Source organism: Vicia villosa, linkage group LG7, assembly GCF_029867415.1.
Source record: "Vicia villosa cultivar HV-30 ecotype Madison, WI linkage group LG7, Vvil1.0, whole genome shotgun sequence".
In the NCBI taxonomy this organism is placed as follows: Eukaryota; Viridiplantae; Streptophyta; class Magnoliopsida; order Fabales; family Fabaceae; genus Vicia; species Vicia villosa.
In genome coordinates, this window is record NC_081186.1 from 70,191,799 (window position 1) to 70,214,494 (window position 22,696).

Genomic DNA, 22,696 nt, shown 5'->3' on the forward strand with positions numbered 1-22,696 from the left:
GATATATATATGTAAGTGATATTCAAATATAACTTAGTTTAGAAGAAAAACTTGATCTCAAAACTTAACATATATTACTCCCTAAAAAAAATTGATATTAAAAACTTTTGATTTTGATTTTTTCTAGAATTTTTCTAGGATTTCAATAAAGATGGTGATAACTGATAAAGATGGAAATGAAAAAAAAAGGAAGAAGATAAAGATATCTAAAACAATATTAGGTGTTTATCATGTACTGCTATAATTAATAGGCTTTGGAAATCTAAAAATGTAAAGTTTGTTTAAAAGACTCAATAACTAAAAATATGATATTTTATGCCGTTAAAACTGTCACTTCATTATGCAAAAGGATACAATATAAATATCTTCAAAATTAAAATAATCGAGAGGGAAAATAGAGAGAGAAAAGGGAGAGTATCTTGGCAAAAGATATTGTCTAAATTCTGAAAAAGCTGTGGCATGATAATTGCACGACATCCTCTATTCATTAAATAATGGGATGCCAGCATAAAGGCACAATACTATACTAACTACACCTTAAAATGACCACGAATGATAGTACTATAGTGAGACATAAATCATTATTTCTACACCAACTAAAGAGAGTTCTACATCACACAGAAAATACAGAAAAAATGACTGTAAATGAGATGAAGAAAAAATCAGAACTAATCTTCATTCCTGCGCCAGGGATTGGCCACTTAGTTTCTTCACTTGAGTTTGCAAAGCTCTTAATCAATACTCATACCAATCTTTCCATCACAGTTCTATGCATCAAATTCCCAGGCATTCTCATTTCAGATTCATACATCAAAGCAGCTTTAGCCTCAGAGCCACAAATCCAACTCATTGATCTTCCTGAAGTTCAACCGCCTCCAGAAGAACTACTCAAATCCCCGGAGTTCTTCATCTTGACTGTCATGGAAAGTCTCATACCTCATGTCAAAGCTGTTATACAGACCATTTTATCAGACAAAATTGTTGGGTTAGTCCTAGATTACTTCTGTGTTTCAATGATTGATGTTGGAAATGAACTTGGAATACCTTCTTATTTGTTTCTAACATCAAGTGTTGGATTTTTAACTCTCATGCTTTCGCTTCAAAACCGCCGAATCGAAGATGTTTTCGATGATTCCGACCCGGATCATCAATTCTTGATTCATGGTCTCTCAATTCCAGTACCTTGTAAGGTCTTACCTGAAGCTTTTTTTAACAAACATGGTGGATATGTTGCTTATTATACATTTGCTGAGAGGATTAGAGACACCAAAGGGATTATAGTTAATACTTTTTCAGAATTGGAACGATATTCCATTGATGCATTATCTAATAATGAAAAAACTCCTCCTATTTATGCTGTTGGTCCTTTGCTTGATCTCAAAGGTAACCCTAACCCTAGTTTAGATAAAGCTCAGCATAATATGATATTGAAATGGCTAGATGAACAGCCAAATAAATCTGTTGTTTTTCTATGTTTTGGAAGCTTGGGAGTTAGCTTTGTTCCATCTCAAATTAGAGAAATAGCATTAGGACTTAAGAATAGTGGAGTTAGGTTTTTATGGTCTGTCAAGTCTCCACCAGAAGGGTTTTTAGAATGGATGGAATTGGAAGGTAAGGGAATGACATGTGAATGGGCACCACAAGTTGAGATATTGGGACATAAGGCTATAGGTGGATTTGTTTCACATTGTGGATGGAATTCTATTTTGGAAAGTTTGTGGTTTGGGGTTCCAATATTGACATGGCCTATTTATGCAGAACAGCAGCTTAATGCTTTTAGGATGGTGAAAGAATGGGGTGTAGCTGTGGAGTTAAGAGTGGATTATAGAAGGGGTAGGGATAATGTGGTGGCTGAAGAGATTGAGAAAGGGTTGAAGAATTTGATGGATAAAGATAACATTGTGCACAAGAAGGTTCAAGAGATGAAAGAGAAGGCTAGGAATGCTGTTGCAAGTGGTGGATCTTCTTTCATTTCTGTTGGAAAACTTATTGATAATATTATAGGAAGTAATTGATAAACTTTTGTTTCATTATAGTTGGAATTTTCTTTCTTGGAATCATAAGAAGGAATACGTCATTTTATATGTTAGTATGCATATTCTACTTTTAAAAATGTTGAATGAATGGACATAAGTTGAATGTGCAAATAATTGCTGTTTGTGTATCACAAACAATTGCTGTATATTGTATCATAACATTGCAATTGGTTAACCATGTCACGTAGCTACAATGTATTGCGCGGTGGTCAAAATCACCGGCTATATCATTGAAAATCACAACACAAAAAGATAACATTAATGTTGAAAAAAAATATTAAAAAGGGACAGGGTGTAACATGTGTCTCATGTCGGTATAAAAGTCATCTGTATAGAATCATATCATCAATATCCCCCACATCAAGGATTCTTTGTGTTGTTGTTATCAGCATATAACCTTTCATCATCATGTAAGTACAATATATAGATCCTATACAACCAGTACTAGAATATTCTTGTGCAATTCCTTGCTAACAAAAAATGGTGACTCACCCCTCATAATAATAAAAATAGCATTTAGGTCCTTCTCACAAATATCTGTCAGAGTCTCATCTCTTTCCTCACTTCTCTTGTACTCTCTCAACTCTCAACTCTCAAACTCTCTCAACTCACAAACTCTCACACTCATTCAACTCAGGTTACGTTCATGTTACCATCAACATTCAATCGATCAAAGAGCTCAACATCAAATACACATTTCGTAAAAAATTTATTTCTATATACATTTGTAGAAATTGAACATTAGGTTATGTAATGGGTATTATTTAAATGAGCAATGTGCTTCATAGGTAATTTAAATAATCAATGCATTTTTTTTGGTGTTGAATTTCGACTGCATTTCTGCCATTTTTCGTTCTTCTCTGAGTTGCAGAATATTACGAAAATGGATCTCCAATTTTTTTCAATGATTCAATTTTTCAGAATCTGGAAATGCATTTCTCAGATTTTTTTCTATCTTCATTGTTTGACTTTATTTCATTGTGTTTCATTTGTATAATGCTTGTGTGGTTTAATTATAAGCATTTATGATAACCAAGATTTATTGAGGCACAACAGAGTTACGCAACATGCATCGGTTCTGCGGAAAATAGCTTGATCATCACAGGCACCGGTCGGTACTAGTTCGATTGATGCGCAGGTGTCAACCTCTGAGGCCCATGCATCTCCGCCTCCGTCTTCTTAAAGGAGGCAGGTGTCATCTCCTAATGTCTCGGAATCCCCATTGGTACATGTTGAGGTACCCAAGGCACCCGAGATAACCGAGGCACCCCTGGGGGTAGAGGAGTTTTGTCCGACTTACCGTTGCTGCCTCTGTATTAGAATCATACTATCGAACATGTGTGGGATATAGTGGTAAAATTTAATTGTATTCATTCTTTGAAACACATTTATTATACCATTCTATATTTCTAATAATGATTTAACTTTCTGCAACACCATTATGCTAAAAAAATGCATCAATCATGGCTGAAAGATTGCGGGTCGGCCACACCTTATGCAGTACCGATTATATTACTATTTAACCATGGTATGTTTTCCGCTTTTGTATAAAGATGGCCCTCTAAGACGTCATTTTTTTCATTTTCCATATGGTGAGATGTCCATAACATTCGACGAAGTCTCATGTTTGTTGCATCTTTCTATTAGGGGAAGACTATTAGACCCCGACAAGATTATTAAAGATGAGGCAGTGGAGATGATGGTGACTTATCTGGATTTGACCCAAGGGATGCCTTATAGGATATAGAAGTCACATGAGGGTGTCATGCTTGGTTTTGATTCCTAGAGAGGTTGTACGCACTAAAATTCTAGTATTCAGATTTCAGATGTCCTAAGAGATGTCGAGACAATGATCTATGAACAACAACAATAACAATGTATAAACAATTAAAAACAATTCTGAAAGATAAAAGAACACACAGAATTATTCACCCAGTTCGGTGTAAAACAACACCTACTCTGGGGGCTACCAAGCCAGGGATGAGTCCACTAAGATAGTATTAATTCAAAGTTCTATGTAAACAATCTTCGATTACTGCCTTTTCACTTAATCATTACCCATGTTATACTTCTACCTAAGACTCACCTAGATATGAGACCCTTCTCAATCCCCCTCAATCACAACCGTGATAATTAGTTTACAAACTTTATTTTTTTTCCATAAGCAACTTATATATAGATTGGGAGTACTAGGGGTACTCCAACCCAATACAAGAAAAACCGATAGTCAATAGTGAGAACATAGAATTTAACAGCATAAAAGTGGGTTTTTATACCACTCATAGAAATTGCATTTTCTGCTTCCTTGTGCCACTGATACAATCCACCACCAAGAGTACCACTGAATCATAAAAAATAGCTCCTCACAATTAAGCTTTGTATTGTTGAATATTATCCCATTTCGTGTCTTCCATATACACCAACAATAAGCTAACCAAATAGCAGCAGCTAGCTTCCACCTCATTTTTCCTTTCAACTCCAGCAACCAAAACAACAGGATTCACAGCAATTCTGAGCGGGATGTAAGGGAATACCAAGCCACAAATCTATCTTGTTCTTCAAAGGGACCAGAGAGGGACAGTTTACAAACAAATGGGCAGCATCTTCAACCTGCAGATCACAAAATACACACAGACTTTGTTGGTGTTGTACAATGATGTTCCTCCTTTGAAGCTGTGCCCTGGAAGGTAATCTATCACGAAGCAATCTCCACCCGAATAACTGTACTTTTGATGGCACTGCTGCATCCCAATTAAAAGCTAAACACAGTTTTAACTCTGCAGTTCCAGTAGCAACCTGGTACACATTAATTTTCTCATAACAAGTTTTGACTGTGAAACAATTAGACTTATCAAAGGGCCAGATAAAAATGTCTCTGGCAGTCACCACTGGGCATATTCCAAACAAGCATTCTTGTAGCTCCCCAAATTCCCTTGTTGCCTCCCGCCCCAGCACCACTTCACCTTTGATCACCTCCCACTCCCAAGCCATACCAGACCATTTACCTGAATTGCACACATAGTCCTCATTAAAAACCAGTTCTTTATAGAGAGATGGGAATTGAATGGACAAACAGGCAGCCTCAATCCATTTATTCTTCCAGAACAGTATATCCTTGCCGTCACCAAGTCTTGCTGTGATTTTAGTCATCACTCCATCCTCCTCTTCGCAAATCTTCCTAATATCCTTCCACCATAATGACTCCTTGGTGCCTGTATTGCTACTCCCCCACAATTTTTTCCTCACATCTCCATACCTACCCTCCAACACTCCTCTCCATATGGCTTTTTCCTTTGTCAGAATTCTCCAAGGCCATTTAGACAGTAGAGCTTTATTGAAGTTTCCTACATGTTTAATGCCTAGACCTCCCTCAACTTTTGGTTTGCAAATCTCTTTCCACCCCACCCAAGCAATGGACCGCTTATCACTAACCCCACTCCACAAGAAATTTCTCTGTATAGAGATAATTTCTTTCATCACTGTTTTAGGGATTTTGTAAAAAGAAAAGTGATAACTTGGCATATTTGTGAGTATGCTATTTATCAACGTCACCCTACCCCCAATTGACACCAGCTTACCCTTCCAAGAAGACAGCCTTTCCTTTAAAGATTTTACTACCGGCTTCCAAAAACTTGTCCTCCTATGATTTCCTCCCACAGTGAATCCGAGGAACTTGAAAGGGATTTTATCCACCTTGCAACCTAAGAAAACAGAGCAGGCCTCCAGTCTGTGTTCTTCAATTCCAACCCCATATAATTTTCTTTTGTGCAGATTGATTCTTAATCCAGAAACCACAAGACACACTTCAAAGACACACAATCACTCAATGCTTAAAAGCTTATGAATGATTAACATCAATTACAACTCAAAAGAGACAGTCCTACTCTTCTATCAAGATATAATAGAGAGGCTCACAATTTACTAGACTGCATAAACTCTAACACAACATATAATATTTGTTTTGCACTGCAATTAGGTTTGTTGCTTTCTATTTAAAACAAAAATTTTGGACTGGATTGGGCTTTCAGATCGGAGCAGAGCACTGCTAAAAATTCTCTAAAATCTTCTCGATAAAGATAGGGCTCCAATTATTAGATTCCTAAATATTCTCCATATTTAGAAACTAATCATACATATTAAAAACAAAGACAATCTTATATCCCTAAATCAAGCGCCGCATAGGATTGCATAATATTCGATATTATTATGCAACTGTAACTAAATAAAAAACTTCAAGGATCTAGCTGTACATAACAGTCACGATGTCGGATGATCCTGCATAAGACATCTTACTCAACATGTCTCACTAGTTGAATATAGAACATCTTGTTCAACATGTTGCCATAAGTTAGTTTTACCAAACATAATGCCAACCATAAAAATAGAGAATTAACACACACAACAACTGCATGGGGTAGAGCAAGTCGGTGGTGATGATGACTATGTTATGCAGCATTGAGCATACACATTGAGAGCATATTTGTTATACTTTGTTGGCACGTCCATTTTTGTGGACAAGAGTGCCACTTATGTGGATGTGGTTTTCCTGAGATACTTCACTGGCTTGGAGTAGATTCATGAGTACAACTGAGGGGGTCGCTTGTTTGATATACCTATATTGTACTCCAATTTATATGAAGTTTGTATGTGGAAGACCAAGGAAATGACAGCTAGTTGCACGCTGTTAACAGAAATATATTTTCATCTTTTAGTGTTTGCGTGTCATTCTCATAACACTTGCGCTACGTCATTACTAATAATAATTCACATTTATAATTTTCAGAATTGGATCCTCCGTCACTTTCCACACATATCTGGTTGCACATATGTTCAGACATATACTGAATATAGGCCATGTGTATGTTGACCACTTGGTAGCAGAAAATATACACTTCAAAGCGTACACTGATAAACGTAAGACGCATCCCTTGGACGATATAACCTTCTACTCTGGATGGTTGTCTTGCGAGTCACGTATGATGTATTATGTAATACCATAAACCCCAAAATTTATATATTAAGCATTACACGACGATCTAAGGTGTCACCAATGACATTCTTTTACTGAATCAAACATTTAACAAACATGCAGCAGAAATAATAACTTCATACATGAATATCAACCCAAGCTACGTATCTTAACTCGAACATGTTATCAATACATGAATATCAACTCATCTTATAATCACATCAACAAATACTCAGTCATTTATGACAATTAGCTGGTGTTTCATTATCGGAAACTATTACGAAAATGATAAAAATCTAACATTCACCTCCTTCTGGACACATCTAGCCTCTTAGAATACCACCATAAAATAGGCACTCGTGTCGGCTTTCCAATGCTTCGAATCGCGTCTCGTTTGGACTTACATATTAAAATTTATGATCAAAACAACTGGCGAACCAATCAATTGTTACCGCAGACCAATCTATTGGTCCCAGACTACTGTTACAAATTTTATTAAAAAAAAGAGCCAATCGATTTCTTCTAAGATGTGAATGGATTGGTCTATGTCCCAGTACTAAATTTTCCAATATTTCCAAACAACCAATCGATTACTTTCCTTGACCAATCGATTGTTCCAAATGTTTTTCCAAAATTTTTAAGGAGCCAATTGATCGCTCTCCCTATGCCAATCAATTGGTCTCAGGTATTTTTTTAAAAAATACCTGCAACCCTCGTTTCTTCCGTATTTTCCAATCCAACCTCTAATCCTCTAAAGCAGTTCTAATTATATCATTCAAAAGCAGCAAATTAACATAAACAAAATTTTATTTACATTGATCCATAGAGAATACACAATTAGCAACATGTATCTATCAATTTTCATCATGGATTATTCATTTATGCTCATACCCTAACACACCTAATTTCACATCAAATCATCATTGAATCAATTAATTCAAGAACATCAATCACAATAATAACAAAACATAACTTCACATCAATTCAAGACATATAAAAATAGAATTACTTCATCATTTAACAGATTGTCATCAATCCATATAAATAACGAAAATCATATTGGAGGTTAAGGGAAACCTCTTTACCCTTCCATGATTAAGGTACCTGTAGATGAATAATCTTCCTACCTTATTATTCCAGCAAAAGTACTTGTTATTGAACTTTTCTCTCGTAAGTCCTCTTCTTCTCCCTTCTTGACTCAAGCCTCATTTTTCTCTTTTCTCCCAAATTTACGTATCACTAAACTCAACTTCCCTCATCCTTCTATTTATTTACCATAAAAATAATTCTTTTACTTTCACTTTTACTCTTTTTCCCCTCATTTAACCCCATATTCATTATATTGTCCTTAATTGTCTATTTTATTTAAATTCTACACTTATTATTTACTGTTACTAATAATATAATAATAATAATATTCTACTTCTACCTTCATTTTATTTAATTCATAAAAATATTATAATTTATAATTATTCTAACAGCTCTCAAAACCCCTATATTCTACCCACACTTTCTCACCACACCTCACATAGCACAAAACAAATATTTCATTTATTTTTGATAAAAGACGTAAAATTATACAAACACACTAGATAATATAAATAAATAATTAAACAAAAATTGGGGTGTTACATAATTAAATCTGCCTAAGCGCATCATGCGGCAGTTCGGCAACATGTAGTTTATTTCCAGGGACCCCTCTGATTCTAATCTTCTCGCTATGGCATGAAGATATGTATATGCCATGTATGATTATTTCCTTAATCATCTGGTACTTGATGAGACACGAGGTACCCTAGCACCTAACGACTACAGTGCTGCATACGGCTACATCAAGTGGTATTTCAGGTGTCACATCCTTATATGAGACTGGATACTCCAAGAGATCCTCCTAGACCAGATAAATAGGAGATATTATAGGATGAGGAGGGTAGGGAAGATCATGTTGTTGATGTAATACCTAGAATTTGACGTATCATGGATATTGTGCATGTGCATATAGACATGAGACTTTCTAGAAGACTCTGAGGCGAGGGACATTGTAGATGTCATCCTTTATGAGGCATGAATGACACTGTAGTACAGGAGGCAAATTAGTAACATAGGGCTCGGGTTCGGGTCTGGCATATGCAATAATATATAGTATTTCTATTAGGAACATTATTATCGTTTGTAATTTATTTTGACTTCATTATGGATTCCAGATTTATTCATTAATATATGGAATTTTCATATTATTTGATAAGTGTGTGGTTTAATTTCTATAAATTTAATATGACAGAATAGCTATAATACATCGTCAATTACATCAATGTATCTCTAAAACAATGTCAAAATTTATTGTCTGATGTAAATACGGAAATGCATCTCCGCATTTTGTCTAGGGTGAATGCGGAAATGCATCTCCGAATTAATTTATCTCAAAATAAATGTGGCTTGTAACACCCCATATTTTCCATTTTAATTTAATTGATATTTAAATTAAATAATTGGGATTCTGTGGTATTTTAATTGAAGCATTAGAGAATTATATCGAAAAGTGTTATTGGGCTTGTGGTGTAGTTAGTAGAGGGGGGTGTTAAGTGGCATAGGCCCTACTAATTATTAATCTATTTTCATAAAATAAAGGGTTTTGTGAAAAAGAAATAAAAAGCCAAAAAGGAAGAAGAAGAGCAAAGTAGAGAGAAAGCAGAGAACGTGAAAATGCAAAAGAACAAGGAAGAGGAAGAACCAAGATCAACCTTCGAGGTAAGGGGGGACTCTCCAATTATCATCCATTATGTTTTCATAAGTGATAGGATTGATTTGGTAGATTAGTTCTCTCAATTATGTATGTTCTAGGTTTTGGAATTCAGAGGTTTTAGGTTCAGTTGTGTGTTTGGATGCAATAGAATTGTGTATGAATGATTGGGAATGTTGGATGCAATTGTGTTATATTTGAATTATGTCAAATTGCTGTAATTGGTTCTGTTTTAGTGTGAAATTAGTATTGGTACAAAATGGTGATGAGTAGAGGGACATATTGCTGTCAAAACTGAGTTTTTTGGTTCTGGGCACGCTGTAACCGGGTAGCAGCCATGTTGTAACCGGTTACCATATGGAAAAATGGGGAAACTTGGCAATTTTGACTGCTCTAACCGATTACCCTCCCTGATGTAACCAGTTACAGGCGAATTTCAATAATAGAAAATAGGTGACGTGAACGCGTAACCGGGTAGCGCCCCTGCGGTAACCGATTGCACCTGATGTTGTTTTGAAAATTATTTTCTAAAATTCATATCTTTTGAACCGTACGTCCGTTTTGAGCGTCGTGTCAATAATTAAATATTTTACATGATGAAATGATAAGATGGGAAGTGGCCCGATTTTATTTTAAAATCCCAATTTAATTAGTCGGTGGAATTAAACATTGTGTGCATATGATGTTAGGCGTAACAATGTAGTTGATGTGGTGATGGCTTAGTTGTGATTATTATTATAATTGTGTGATGAATATGTGAATGATTTGAATGATGCTGATGACATGTACATACTTTATTCGGTGATGTGGTGTTGAGATGAATTGTTCATCGTTATTGGTGATGGTAAGTATGTTATATGTGCATGCATTCATAATCATTTTGGTGGCTGAATCCCAATGATGTTTTGGATCAGTGAGGGCATAATTCTTATTATGTGGAATTTGCGTCGGTGGGGCCGTATCTCGGTGAGGTTTAGATCGGTCGGATGGGTTGATCCCATGTTTGATACCACATGCATAGAGTCAGTATATCTCATATGTATTATTGTTATAACATGAATGGATGACTTCCAGTGTTATATTGTGATGATGAGCTTGTTGTTGTCGTGGGTGATTGTATGTCTGAAAATCCGAACATTGTAATTGGGCGATTAATATGCTTATGAAATGTTATTGTTTGTGATATCATAACATTTGTTAATTGTGATGAGACTCACCCTTACTGTTGTTGTTTTCAGATGGAAGAGTAGCCGCTTTTGCTCGGTGAGGATAGCTTATAGGCTAGTCCGTTAGTGTTAGTGTCGGTGTCATGCTCTGATATGTAACGATGGTTTTATGTTATTCAATTTCTGAACCTTTTCCTCAGTGTTAACATGTTTCGGTGAATGTTATTTATTGAGTTCCTCGTGATAGCATGACATGTGTTTTATTAAATATGGTTTCGAAGAATTGTAGCATCCTTTTTACATGTTACTCTGAATTAATTTCTATATTCCGTTGGGTTTAGAAGGGTGTTACATGGCTCAGTTAGGAATACATTGGGTACATATAGGATGAATTCGAAGTGCATCTTCAAACTAAATTTTAGGGGGAGAAGGGGGTGAGACTTACTTAGGATGTGTTTTGGTGTGAAAAAGGTGCGTCTGAAAATGCACTTCCGAAATCTGAGAGGCATTTTCGAATTTCCATAGGGTGTCTCTCCACCATTTAAGGTGGGAGAAAAAATTCTCAATCATTAAGGTACTTAGACCTAGGTGGTTTCTTTTGGCCCTTACTTGAAGTTCAACCTCTCCCATCAAATCTTTATAGATGAGCCCATTATCTTCCTCTTGGTCCATAAAATATCTCCCGTTGTACTTGATCATTATCCCGAGGAGACGACATGGCTGGATTTGCTGATAAATCTTATATATTAAGTTGACACATTGTTTGACCAAATCAACGCAGAGGCATTGCACTCCAAAGTGGAACTTCAACATAAAACTCTAACTCCTCCTACTACTAAGGTGCGGAACATGTTTTCTTCTCCTTTCAAACAGTTTCATGAGGTCATTAATTCTAAAATACAAAAATTAATTGAAAGATTAGATTGCTTGATTTCAAGACGACAACAAGATGGGTTGGAGTTTTCTAATTGCAGCAATGTTTGGCATGGAACTCCTAAAGATTCTATTTTGGGGGATGATTCTTCTATTTATGGAAGAGACTCGGATATTGAGAAAGCAAAACATCTTTTGTTGTGTAATAGTAGTGATGGTGATAGTAAAATCAGAGAGATTTCCATTGTTGGTATGGGAGGGATCGGTAAAACAACCCTTGCTAAACACATTTACAATCATCCTTAAGTTAAGGATAAATTCGAGTTAAAAGTATGGGCGTATATCTCAAAAGATATCGATGCTCTTAAAACAACTCTAATGGTTAGTTTTTTTCTCAAGTTCACTAGTTGCAATGTATTGCAATCTCAATTGCTTCCGTTGGAGTTCGCTAGCATGTCAAACGTTGCACTATAATCCAACCATAGCATTGCATATAAAACTAACAAAAATACAGTTGTGGGACTCAATAGTACCATTGAACTATAATCCAACAACATCCTTGCACTATGATGCAGTCTCAATTTTATTATTTTAAATTAATAATCATTTAATATTAATAAAATATTAATGTATAATGTAAAGTTGTGGGATCTAATATAAATTTTTTAAATTTATCCTACTAGAGTGAAAATTAGATGAATTACTTAAGATTATGTGACTTAATGAATCCAAAAAAAAAAACTAAAAAATAAATATCACCATTAGATATGCTTCTTAGAGTTTTTAAAACAATTTTTGAATCTATCACATCACAATCAATTGGTAATGATAATCAGATCTCAAATTCTTGAATCTCACAATACAAAAGGAAATGACACCATTTATCCAAATTTTCTATTATTGTCATTGCAATAAATTTTAAATACTTCTATATTTTTGTTAATATTAGATGATGCTTGGGATACAAAATCGGTTGATTGGATAAATTTGATGGACACCTTTAATGTTGGAGAAATGGAAAGTAAAATCATTATCACAACAATGAAAAGTCTTTTATATATATATATATATATATATATATATATATATATATATATATATATATATATATATATATATATATATATATATATATATATATATATATATATATATATATATGGACCGGGGTGGGAGTAAGGTGCTCTCATACCCGTACCCATAATCGTTTATTTTAGTGCATAATTTCTAAATTCTCATGCTCGTACCTATTTTTATGAGTTTTTTTATCCGTAATGAGTATTTTTATGGATATTTTCCTATCCGTATTGAGTATTTTTATGGATACCAAATATAAATGAGTCAAATTGTCATCTTACATGCGGTTGTCATCGCCATTTTAGTGGTAGCTAATATTTTAATTAGAAAAAACAAAATAGACATTTTGAAAAATATTTTACATATTGAAAAAAAATTCAACTGTGACATTATGGTTACAAACTCAAATAAAAAAAATGAACTATAATTTAATAACGTTTTAGGAAGAAAAACGAGTATATATGTATGATCAAATCAAAAGATTTATAAAAATAAATTTTAAATTGAAAAGAGATAGGAAAAATTTTAAATTGAAAAGGGGTAGGCAAAAATGACAAGTTTGATTTTATTAGAATTGGAAAAGATTTGATGAAAGTGTCTTATACTAATTGATTTGAAATTAGAAAGAAAAATGATGACATGGCGCAAATGGTAATTTTGGAATTTTTTTTATTTTATTTTTCTAAATATATATGATATGATTATTCAAAAATATATATATATTGTAATGATTCTAGAAGACTTGTTGCATTAATAATTGCACGTTAACCACTAACTGGTCAAATAATTTGATGCCAGCAAAAAGGTGTAACACTCAAATAATTCCTATTCCTTCTAATCCTCTTCCATGCAAAGGAAGTCCTACACCACACAGAAAGCACAAAGAAAAATGGCTCTGAATGAGATGAACAAAATATCAGAACTAATTTTCATTCCTACACCAGGGATTGGCCACTTAGCTTCATCACTTGAATTTGCAAAACTCTTAATCAACACTAATAACAACCTTTCCATCACAATCCTATGCATCAAATTCCCAGGCTTTCCCTTTGCAGATTCATACATCAAAACAGCTTTAGCCTCACAGCCTCAAATCCAACTCATTGATCTTCCTGATGTTGAACTTCCACCACAAGAGCTGCTCAATTCTCCTGAGTTCTTCATCTTGACTCTCATGGAAAGTCTCGTACCTCATGTCAAAGCAACTATACAAACCATTTTATCAGACAAAGTTGTTGGGTTAGTCCTAGATTTCTTCCGTGTTTCAATGATTGATGTTGGAAATGAACTTGGAATACCTTCCTATATATTTCTGACATCAAATGTTGGTTTTTTAAGTCTCATGCTTTCGCTTCAGAACCGCCGAATCGAGGATATTTTCGATGACTCCGACCTTGATCGTCAATTCTCGATTCATGGTTTCTCGATTCCAGTACCTTTTAAAGCTTTACCTGATGCTGCTTTTAACAAAGACGGTGGATATGTTGCTTATTATAAACTTGCTGAGAGGTTTAGAGACACTAAAGGGATTATTGTTAATACTTTTTCAGGTTTGGAACAATATTCAATTGATGCATTATCTAGTCATGATGAAAAAATCCCTCCTATCTATGCTGTTGGTCCTTTGTTAGATCTCAAGGGTAATCCTAACCCTAAGTTAGATCAAGCTCAGCATGATGTTATATTGAAATGGCTAGATGAACAGCCAAATAAATCTGTTGTTTTTCTATGTTTTGGAAGCATGGGAAATAGCTTTGTTCCATCTCAAATAAGAGAAATAGCATTAGGACTTAAGGATAGTGGAGTTAGGTTTTTGTGGGCTAACAATGCAGGGAAACAAGGGTTACCAGAAGGGTTTTTAGAATGGATGGAATTGGAAGGTAAAGGAATGATATGTGTATGGGCACCACAAGTTGAGATATTGGGACATAAGGCTATTGGTGGATTTGTTTCACATTGTGGATGGAATTCTATTTTGGAAAGTTTGTGGTTTGGTGTTCCAATATTGACATGGCCTATTTACGCAGAACAACAGCTTAATGCTTTTAGGATGGTGAGAGAGTGGGGTGTAGCTGTGGAGTTGAGAGTGGACTATAGAAGGGGTAGTGATAATGTGGTGGCTGAGGAGATTGAGAAAGGGTTGAAGGATTTGATGGATAGGGATAACATTGTGCACAAGAAGGTTCAAGAGATTAAAGAGAAGGCTAGGAATGCTGTTGTTGTTGGTGGATCTTCTTTCATTTCTGTTGGAAAATTTGTTGAAAATGTTATAGGAACTAACTGATGAACTTTTGTTCTTTATAGTTGGAGGCTCCCTTTCTTGGAATCATATGAAGGAAGAAGTAAGTTTATATGTTAGCAACTGAATCTTATGTAAGACTGTGCATTCTACTATAAAAAAATATTGAATGGATTTAACATGAATATGGAATTAGTTGTAGTTCATGCATGACAAATTTACTCAAGCAAATATGCTTTTCTTGGGAGAGTGTGTAGTATTGTCCATTAACAATTGAACTTGTGAAATTTCTAAACAATACAAACAAATTGATTGTCAAAGACTAATTCCAAAATAATCTGATAACCCTTTTAAATATGATGTGGTAACTTAATCTGATTTCAAATAAAAGTGAAGCATTTTTGGTAATAAAAAGATCTCAAAACAAAGCACGTGCTGCTAAGCAAAAGGGGCACGTTTGTGTAATCTGCCTTTATTTTTCACAGTAGAAAAGCATCGTGAACTATTGAACTCATTAAATAAATGCATTGAACTCAATGATGTATAGTTCAACTCAAGTCGAATACAGAATGTGAACTTAAATCAAAACTTGTGTGAACAGGGGCAATAGGAGATAGAGAGGCCAAAACCAACAAAATATACCAATGTTAATAGAAATATTAGCGACCAAAAATCTAATATATGATGTTAGATCTCATGTATATATTTTGATATTTAAATAACACAACTAAAACAGGAAAAGCTCTTATGAAAGTACAATTAAATCGTATTACAGACAAAATGATTAAGGAAATATTATAAGTAAGCATCAATTCAGGTTCACAAATATCAATGAACTTACTCCAATACTCTTTCTTGTTGTCCATGATAAACCAGACCTCACAACTGCCATTACCTTCCTGGCCTCTTTTCTTCTCTTCGGTCAGAATCATATCTTCCTTTTGATTCAGAACGATGAGTATTATTTCTATATGATACGTTATCTTGCTTCCCATCATGATCTTCTCTTGACCTTGGTACAGATTCATCCTCAGTGTGCTTTCTTGATCTCCTCTCTTCCCGGCTACCATGCTTCCTATCATGATCTTCTCTTGACCTTGGCACATAGTCATCTTCGGTGTGTTTTCTTGATCTTCTCTCCTCCCGGTTACCATGCATTTCTTTTGACTTGCTTCTATAATCATCAACATCCTGCCTACTCAGTCTTTTGTCTTCTCTTACATCAGAATCTCTTGACCTGGGCTCAAACTCTACATCATCTCGCTTTATTGATCTTCTATCTTCCCTTCTGTGATCTCTTGGCTCAGGTTCCCTATCGCTGTAATCATTCCTTGATCTTTTTTCTTCTCTCCTATGTTGATCTTCTTTTGGCCGATGTTCAAGTTCATCGTCATTATGCCTCCGCGGCATCTTTTCCTCTCTTCTATCACTTCGCTTGGATTGGTTGTCTAATGCCATCGTATTGCTATGGGCTCTGGGGCGTGAGTCTCTGTCTCTAGTTTCTGGAAAGCGATTTGATTGGTTGATGTCATGTCTTCTGTCTTTTGTGGGACCATCATATTTGTCATTGTCCCATTTTGAATTTTCCTTCTCACCCCAACCAGTATTTGCAGCTCTCTACAAAAGTATAATGCAGTCAGTGCAGAACTAAAAACATACAATAGGATAGCTGGACATATCGTTTGCATAAGATATTCGATAGAGAATTGAAATTCATATTCCTGTTTCAACTGCACCACATATGCAGAATGTGGGGAATGGAACCAAGATTTTTTACTAATTTTAATCATTTTTCAAAATCACATTACTTAAAATCTTTCAATACTACGTAAGTGGTTATCATATAATAAAGCTACTGCAAGAGGACAAGATCTTATGGGTATTAGAGGGGGGGCATTCACAACAGCTTACATGGAATTATCTTGTATCATAAGCACTTGAGTACAAGTTTGCAAGAGCTAATGAAAATACTTTATAACATGACTATAAAGCAGCTCATTTTCATAAGCTCTCTAGAGTAGCTTGTGGAAACAACATATACAAAGAACTTGAGCAAAGTCTCCCCTCATTCCATCCTTGATTATAGAAACACTTCATACATAAACAACGGTAAGCGCTTATTGTATACCATAACACCCCCCATAAGTATAATTGAAACAAACTGTATCTTAGGGATACAATGTTGAAATTACCACAAAAAACTGTGCAATGCAATTCAATTAAAACTTTGAATAAATTTCAGTGTAAAGGTATGTACTAATCAACAAAATCGAGGTAATAGCAAAATTATATTCATCAAGCTTCAGTGTTGTTGGCTAATAAATTCAATGTTCAACTTTTTCACCTACCATCCTGCACCATTTTACTTGAAAAATTTGCTTACATATGGCCATCAATGTCCGTGTTTACAATCATTATATAGTTTCAAAGTAACGGGAAAATAGGGTTCTCTGGTGTAGAGATTTTTTTAAATAAGGCGGCAGCTGCAAGAGACTGTTTTGAATCCTATGAGGCTCTATACCATGTAGAAAGATAGAAGAGATGAGCATAATGTAATGTGATACAGTACAAACCCTCATATTTATATAACTAGGTTAAGAGAGTAGGTACATAAGAAAGACAAGGGAGCGAAGCCCATACTTGAGGCTAAACTCAAGTAACATATAATTCCTCCGTCTCATAATAAGTGACCCAATAATTATAATACACAGGATTTCTGATCCTCCTCCTGCCTAGCTTTCTGATAGAAACTGGTACCCAAATTGTAATTAACATCTATAGCAATAAGTGACAAAGGATTATTACAGAAACAGATTAACAGAATGGTAAACTAACCAAAGAATAAGGAATATTAAAATACAGGATAATTACTATTAGTATTATTGGGTTCCTAACATTTAAAGTTGATTCCCTTCCAATAATTCGAGAGTCTTGGTCTTTCCTTTCTAAGATTTTGAGAGCTTCGTATCTCCCAACCCTACTAATCTCCAATCTCAAATAATAACTGCCTAATAATGTTCACTAATAACAGGCCTAACAAAACTTCCCCCCAATAGACTCACCTTGTCCTCAAGGTGAAAGATTACATAAATATCCACCAGGGTCCTAGAACATGAATTCAGCCACCTCTTCTTCCGCCTTCTCTTCTTAATAATCTTCAGCCATCATCAGGACTTGTAACAGTTTGTTAGAACATCTATGACCTAGAACAAATTTTTCGTCACACGAGAAACATAATCCTTCTATCTTGCACCTCTGCTTTACTCAATTTCAAACCTTTGTACTTTAACCGCCCCAGAAGTCTTTGTATTATTCTCCTCTCTCGGGGAACTTTCGATCTCGGAATGGGTTGTTTAAACTTGAACTTAGTTCTCTGGTTCCCAAATTACAGTTTTGGAATTAATGAAAATTCTGATTGATCTTCCAATTGAATCTGTATCAATACTCCCTTTTGTTGTTAACATTTTCCGCATCTTCCCTTTGAGCATGATCGGTTAATTCATTCAATCTTTCTACAGGATGCAGCTCCAGTTCTGCCCTAATAACATCTTTAAGTCCATTCAGAAAAATTTGTTTCAACTAGGATTGTTCAGCACAGTTTAGTAGACCTGCATATAACTCAAATTGTTCTTTGTATTCTTCTATGGTTTCCATTTGTTTAAGACTTAACAACAATTCAAAAGGACTATGAATCATTCATACCGAGCAAGTGTTTTTCCTTGCATTGCCATCATAACTACTTGTAACCGCTGTGGTCAATTCATCTACTTCATCTCAAAATATCTTTCAACATGGTTCAGCCAACTGTATGTGTTAGTCCCTTCAAAAACTAGAGTTTCCAGTTTTCACCATCTTTATTCGAGAAAACATGGAGGATGGTGACTCAGTGTGTCGTGATTGGGGGTGTTCAAAAAAACTAGAAAAAATTGAACTAAACCGAACCAAACCTTTTTTTAACCCAACCAGACAGTAAAAATGCAAATCAAACTGTAGACTATAGAAACAGTTTGTTCATACCGTGTATTTCAACTTCAAAGTGAATTGTGGGTGCTAAAACAATTTATCAACCAAACCTAATGCCAAACCTCTCTTATATCTTATAATTTACATATCATTGAGGAAAATAAATGGTTTTTCTGAAACACGACACTATTTATGGTTTTTCTTTTTTTTTCCCCTAGAAATTGAATGGTGGTGTTAAACTTGAAGCAGATGAGAAATTGATGATTGAAACAAATGATTGAAACCGATGGATCTGCTGCAAAGTGCTAAAATGGATGAGAGAAACACAGTTGTAGCATCATCGACAAAGAGATGAGCGACGCCGCAAAACCCAACTTTTTAGGGACCTCGCACTTTCAAGCAAAGAACACAGCGCTGTCGCGTGCCATGGTTGTGCTATCATGAGTCATGGCAGTAATGGGATGACAACTCCGTCATATCTAGAGAACAAGTCAAACTTCGTCACTCTGTCGCGGCATTGACTGAGGTGGTTTCAGGATGAACAACACCAAACTCTAACCCGAAAATGACATGCAAGATCCAAGGTGTTAAATCCAAGTCATCTACTGTGAGATGAGACATTTAGATCAGTTCTTCTCTTTTAATTTTTCTACAATAAAGACCAAATCAGATCAGTAAAGGGGTTTGGACACAGTTTGGTTCGGAAGCAAAAGAACCTAGTGAACCAAACTTTAAAAAAGTTCAGTTTGGTTTATGATTAAACACAAACAGTTCAACTTGCTTCAAGTGAACTGTTGTTTGGGCTTGGTTCAGGTTGGCTTTCCTTCATAACCAAACCATTAACACCCCTAGTCGCATTGATTCCGCCAATTCAGTCGTTTTCCTCCTAACTTCTATACGCTCCAAACTGACTTCTTCGCAATGCTTCTCCATAGTTTCTCTCATAGCCAGCATCACATAAAATCCATGTTACAACTATTCGATACGGGCCTCCATTTCACTTTTTGTAACCACCAACAAAGCAACCAAGATCGTGAGTGCTCTAGTTTCATTAATCAAACTCTGGGAATTTCCTTCCAGCAGAGATTTGTTACAAAGGAAGAACAAGAAATACATTGGAGAGCTGGAGTATGAGTATAACTGCTAATAACCGCTACGAATTAAAGATCCTAGTCACTCCCCCCAATCAACCTATTGACAAATAACCCAATCCCTGCCTATATCCTAAAACCCTTATATTTATAAATGCATAAAATACAATATCGACTAACCTCTGTCCCGTTTCATAACTGCTACATAAAGCAGTTACTAATAAGTAAACAAACAGCCTAAAATATACTAGATAAACAATTTATTAACATTAAATAACTACATCACAAGCCTAAATGTATCTCTAGGCTTCTTTCAAACATAGGTCTTCAGCAATAAGAGGCCTATTACTAACAGTTTCGTTCTTTCAAGATGAACTTATATACGAGTTAAGATCTGCTGACACTGGTCTTGACCTATTTATCAAAATTAACATACTTTTGTAATACTAATAGATATTATTTCAACCCACCCATTAAATTAAAAAAATGCAAATCAAATCTGCAGAATTTCATACAGAAACAAAATTAACTACTTGGTACTTTGTTGCACTTCTTTTATTTTAAAGTATAATATGATACTCATTCTGACTTGATACGTGTATGTGTGTATAGCTAAAATGCCGAACTTTTAATTTTAGCAAAGAACATCAAAAGCCTAATCAAATATTCACTACTACCAATACAAAACTCTACTCCCACAGTCATATAAAAATACCTCATTCAACTAAGCCAAACAGCATTGCATATGAACACTTCAATTATGTTTTAATATTAGTCAAACTTCAATGTTAAAATTTTCAAGATAAGGTCATGGGAGTTGTAGAATGGGCGTATGTAACTATTAATTAAGAACATCAACGAAACAATTAAGGACTGTAAATGCTTCTCTTACTTGCTCATCATGAGAAAATTTGCATCCTGCTCCACGAGTACATTCCCCTTTTTGGAAAGCTCGACAAACACCACGGGCCTCCCTTTTCTGCCGCTCTGTCTCTTCATCTTCCTCCTCCTTCTTCTTATACTTATCAACATGATCCACCCTAATAATCCTACCTAAAACCTGAGCTCCATTCAGATTATCTGAGACACAAAAAACCAAACATTACAAAGCAATTCAGCATTGGATCCCTGGAAGAAAAAAAAAGATAATCAATTCTTCATTTTAAAAAACTACATATTTTAGAACCATGGGACAGAGACTAACCGACTGCAAGATTAGTGCTTCTTTGATCTTCATATGCAAGGAACGCAAAACCCTTTGATTTTCCGGTATCTTTGTCTCTAACGAGATTAACATCAACAACCTCCCCATATCTGGGTTTCAAAAAATATTAATAAAAAATCATCTTCAAGACCCAAATTAATATTAGATTTAATTGATATGCATTGTCGCATCGACAATGTGCAGATACTATCAATCAATCATTCATTCATAACCTATCCACCTTAAGAAATCATATAATGGATGGGTTTGTAATTGGGCTGACAGTGTAGAGAGTTTTACTTCGACAATGCATCAAAATTAATCTCAACCATTTTTACATATATATACAGGAAGAATGCATGAAAAGAGAGTCACATACTGAGCGAAAACGGCGAGGAGATCACCCTCAGTGAGATCAAAGGGAATGCCACCAACGAAAACATACGCGGAATCTTTGTATTTGGTATGCCATGAAGCTTGTTCGCTGATGCCTAACGCAGCTTCTCTTGAATTGATTTTCTGAATGCGCTTCACTAGTGTCAACGGGTTCATATCTCTTTTACTCTTTACCTAACAACACCCATATACAGAAGATTATTACAAGCAAAAAGAGAGAACTAGGGATTTAGGTTAGGGCAAAAATTATAATAACTTTTATTATTTTTACTCTTCAACAGAAAGATGGCATCAAAGTTATACTAAAACGTAACATAACATTAGCTTGGGACTTATGTCAAACAGGTCGTGTGCAGTAGAAATAAGAAAAATTTCTGAGGTTTCAAGTGTAATACATACCTGGGTATAAATGAAATTGAGGAGAGAAAGGACCCTGCTACCCGAGAAGGAAGTGTAGAAAAGCTGGTGCTTGGAGCGTTGTCCGGTGATTGAATAGAGGGAGGAAATTTATCAAAACTTACCTCGGAGATTGTAAACTTTTTCTGGTGGAATTAAAAAATACTACCAAGGTTTGTTGTCAAGGAAAAAATTATTTAAATGTTTTTCTTATTGATTTAGAGGACTACGGGTTTTTTTTTTCTTTTAACGAGGAAATATCAATTAGGGAATTTTGAATTGGTGTGTGATTTGTATCAATTGTATATCTATAAATTTGGTTTTGAAAAAATTGGAATTAATCGTAGTATACATATTAGATCCGGTGGTATTGTTGTTGATTTGAACAATTTTTTGTATGTGCTGAAAGTTAACTTGAAACAAACAAAAAAGTCATGTCGATTCAGGTATATATTCGGTCTTTATTCCATAGTTTTTATATTTCTTTTATTATTAATATAACTGGTCCATAGATCTTAAATAAAAATGATCGTGATCAAAGAAGTT

At 35.0% G+C, this 22,696-nt stretch overlaps 3 protein-coding genes across 3 annotated transcripts; 2 read left to right on the forward strand and 1 right to left on the reverse strand.

The window, feature by feature from the left end:
• The first annotated feature begins 538 nt into the window (after positions 1–538).
• Positions 539–2,211, forward strand: LOC131617390 (UDP-glycosyltransferase 71K2-like). Its single transcript, XM_058888687.1, has one exon. The coding sequence runs from the start codon at positions 543–545 to the stop codon at positions 2,013–2,015; it is 1,473 nt and encodes a 490-aa protein (XP_058744670.1). The 5' UTR covers positions 539–542; the 3' UTR covers positions 2,016–2,211.
• An 11,424-nt stretch (positions 2,212–13,635) lies between these two features.
• On the forward strand, positions 13,636–15,285 carry LOC131620722 (UDP-glycosyltransferase 71K2-like). The gene has a single exon (XM_058891875.1). It carries the CDS (start codon positions 13,709–13,711, stop codon positions 15,143–15,145), a length of 1,437 nt encoding a protein of 478 aa, XP_058747858.1. The 5' UTR covers positions 13,636–13,708; the 3' UTR covers positions 15,146–15,285.
• A 528-nt stretch (positions 15,286–15,813) lies between these two features.
• LOC131620723 (zinc finger CCCH domain-containing protein 25-like) lies at positions 15,814–22,421 on the reverse strand. Its single transcript, XM_058891876.1, has 5 exons — positions 22,154–22,421; positions 21,738–21,928; positions 21,359–21,468; positions 21,047–21,234; positions 15,814–16,717 (listed from the first exon to the last, which is right to left on the reverse strand). The coding sequence occupies exons 2-5, from the start codon at positions 21,908–21,910 to the stop codon at positions 15,992–15,994; spliced, it is 1,197 nt and encodes a 398-aa protein (XP_058747859.1). The 5' UTR covers positions 21,911–21,928; positions 22,154–22,421; the 3' UTR covers positions 15,814–15,991.
• Positions 22,422–22,696: the final 275 nt, after the last annotated feature.

What these genes read in the sequence shown, in the direction of transcription:
- LOC131617390 (XM_058888687.1), top strand. Translation starts at nt 543, where the DNA reads ATGACCACGAATGATAGTACTATAGTGAGACATAAATCATTATTTCTA.
- LOC131620722 (XM_058891875.1), top strand. Translation starts at nt 13,709, where the DNA reads ATGCAAAGGAAGTCCTACACCACACAGAAAGCACAAAGAAAAATGGCT.
- LOC131620723 (XM_058891876.1), bottom strand. Translation starts at nt 21,910, where the DNA reads ATGAACCCGTTGACACTAGTGAAGCGCATTCAGAAAATCAATTCAAGA. An exon ending in CTCCTCGCCGTTTTCGCTCA is followed by an intron (nt 21,469 to 21,737) that starts GTATGTGACTCT and finishes TTTGAAACCCAG; the next exon opens with ATATGGGGAGGTTGTTGATG. An exon ending in AATTTTCTCATGATGAGCAA is followed by an intron (nt 16,718 to 21,046) that starts GTAAGAGAAGCA and finishes ATACTTTTGTAG; the next exon opens with AGAGCTGCAAATACTGGTTG.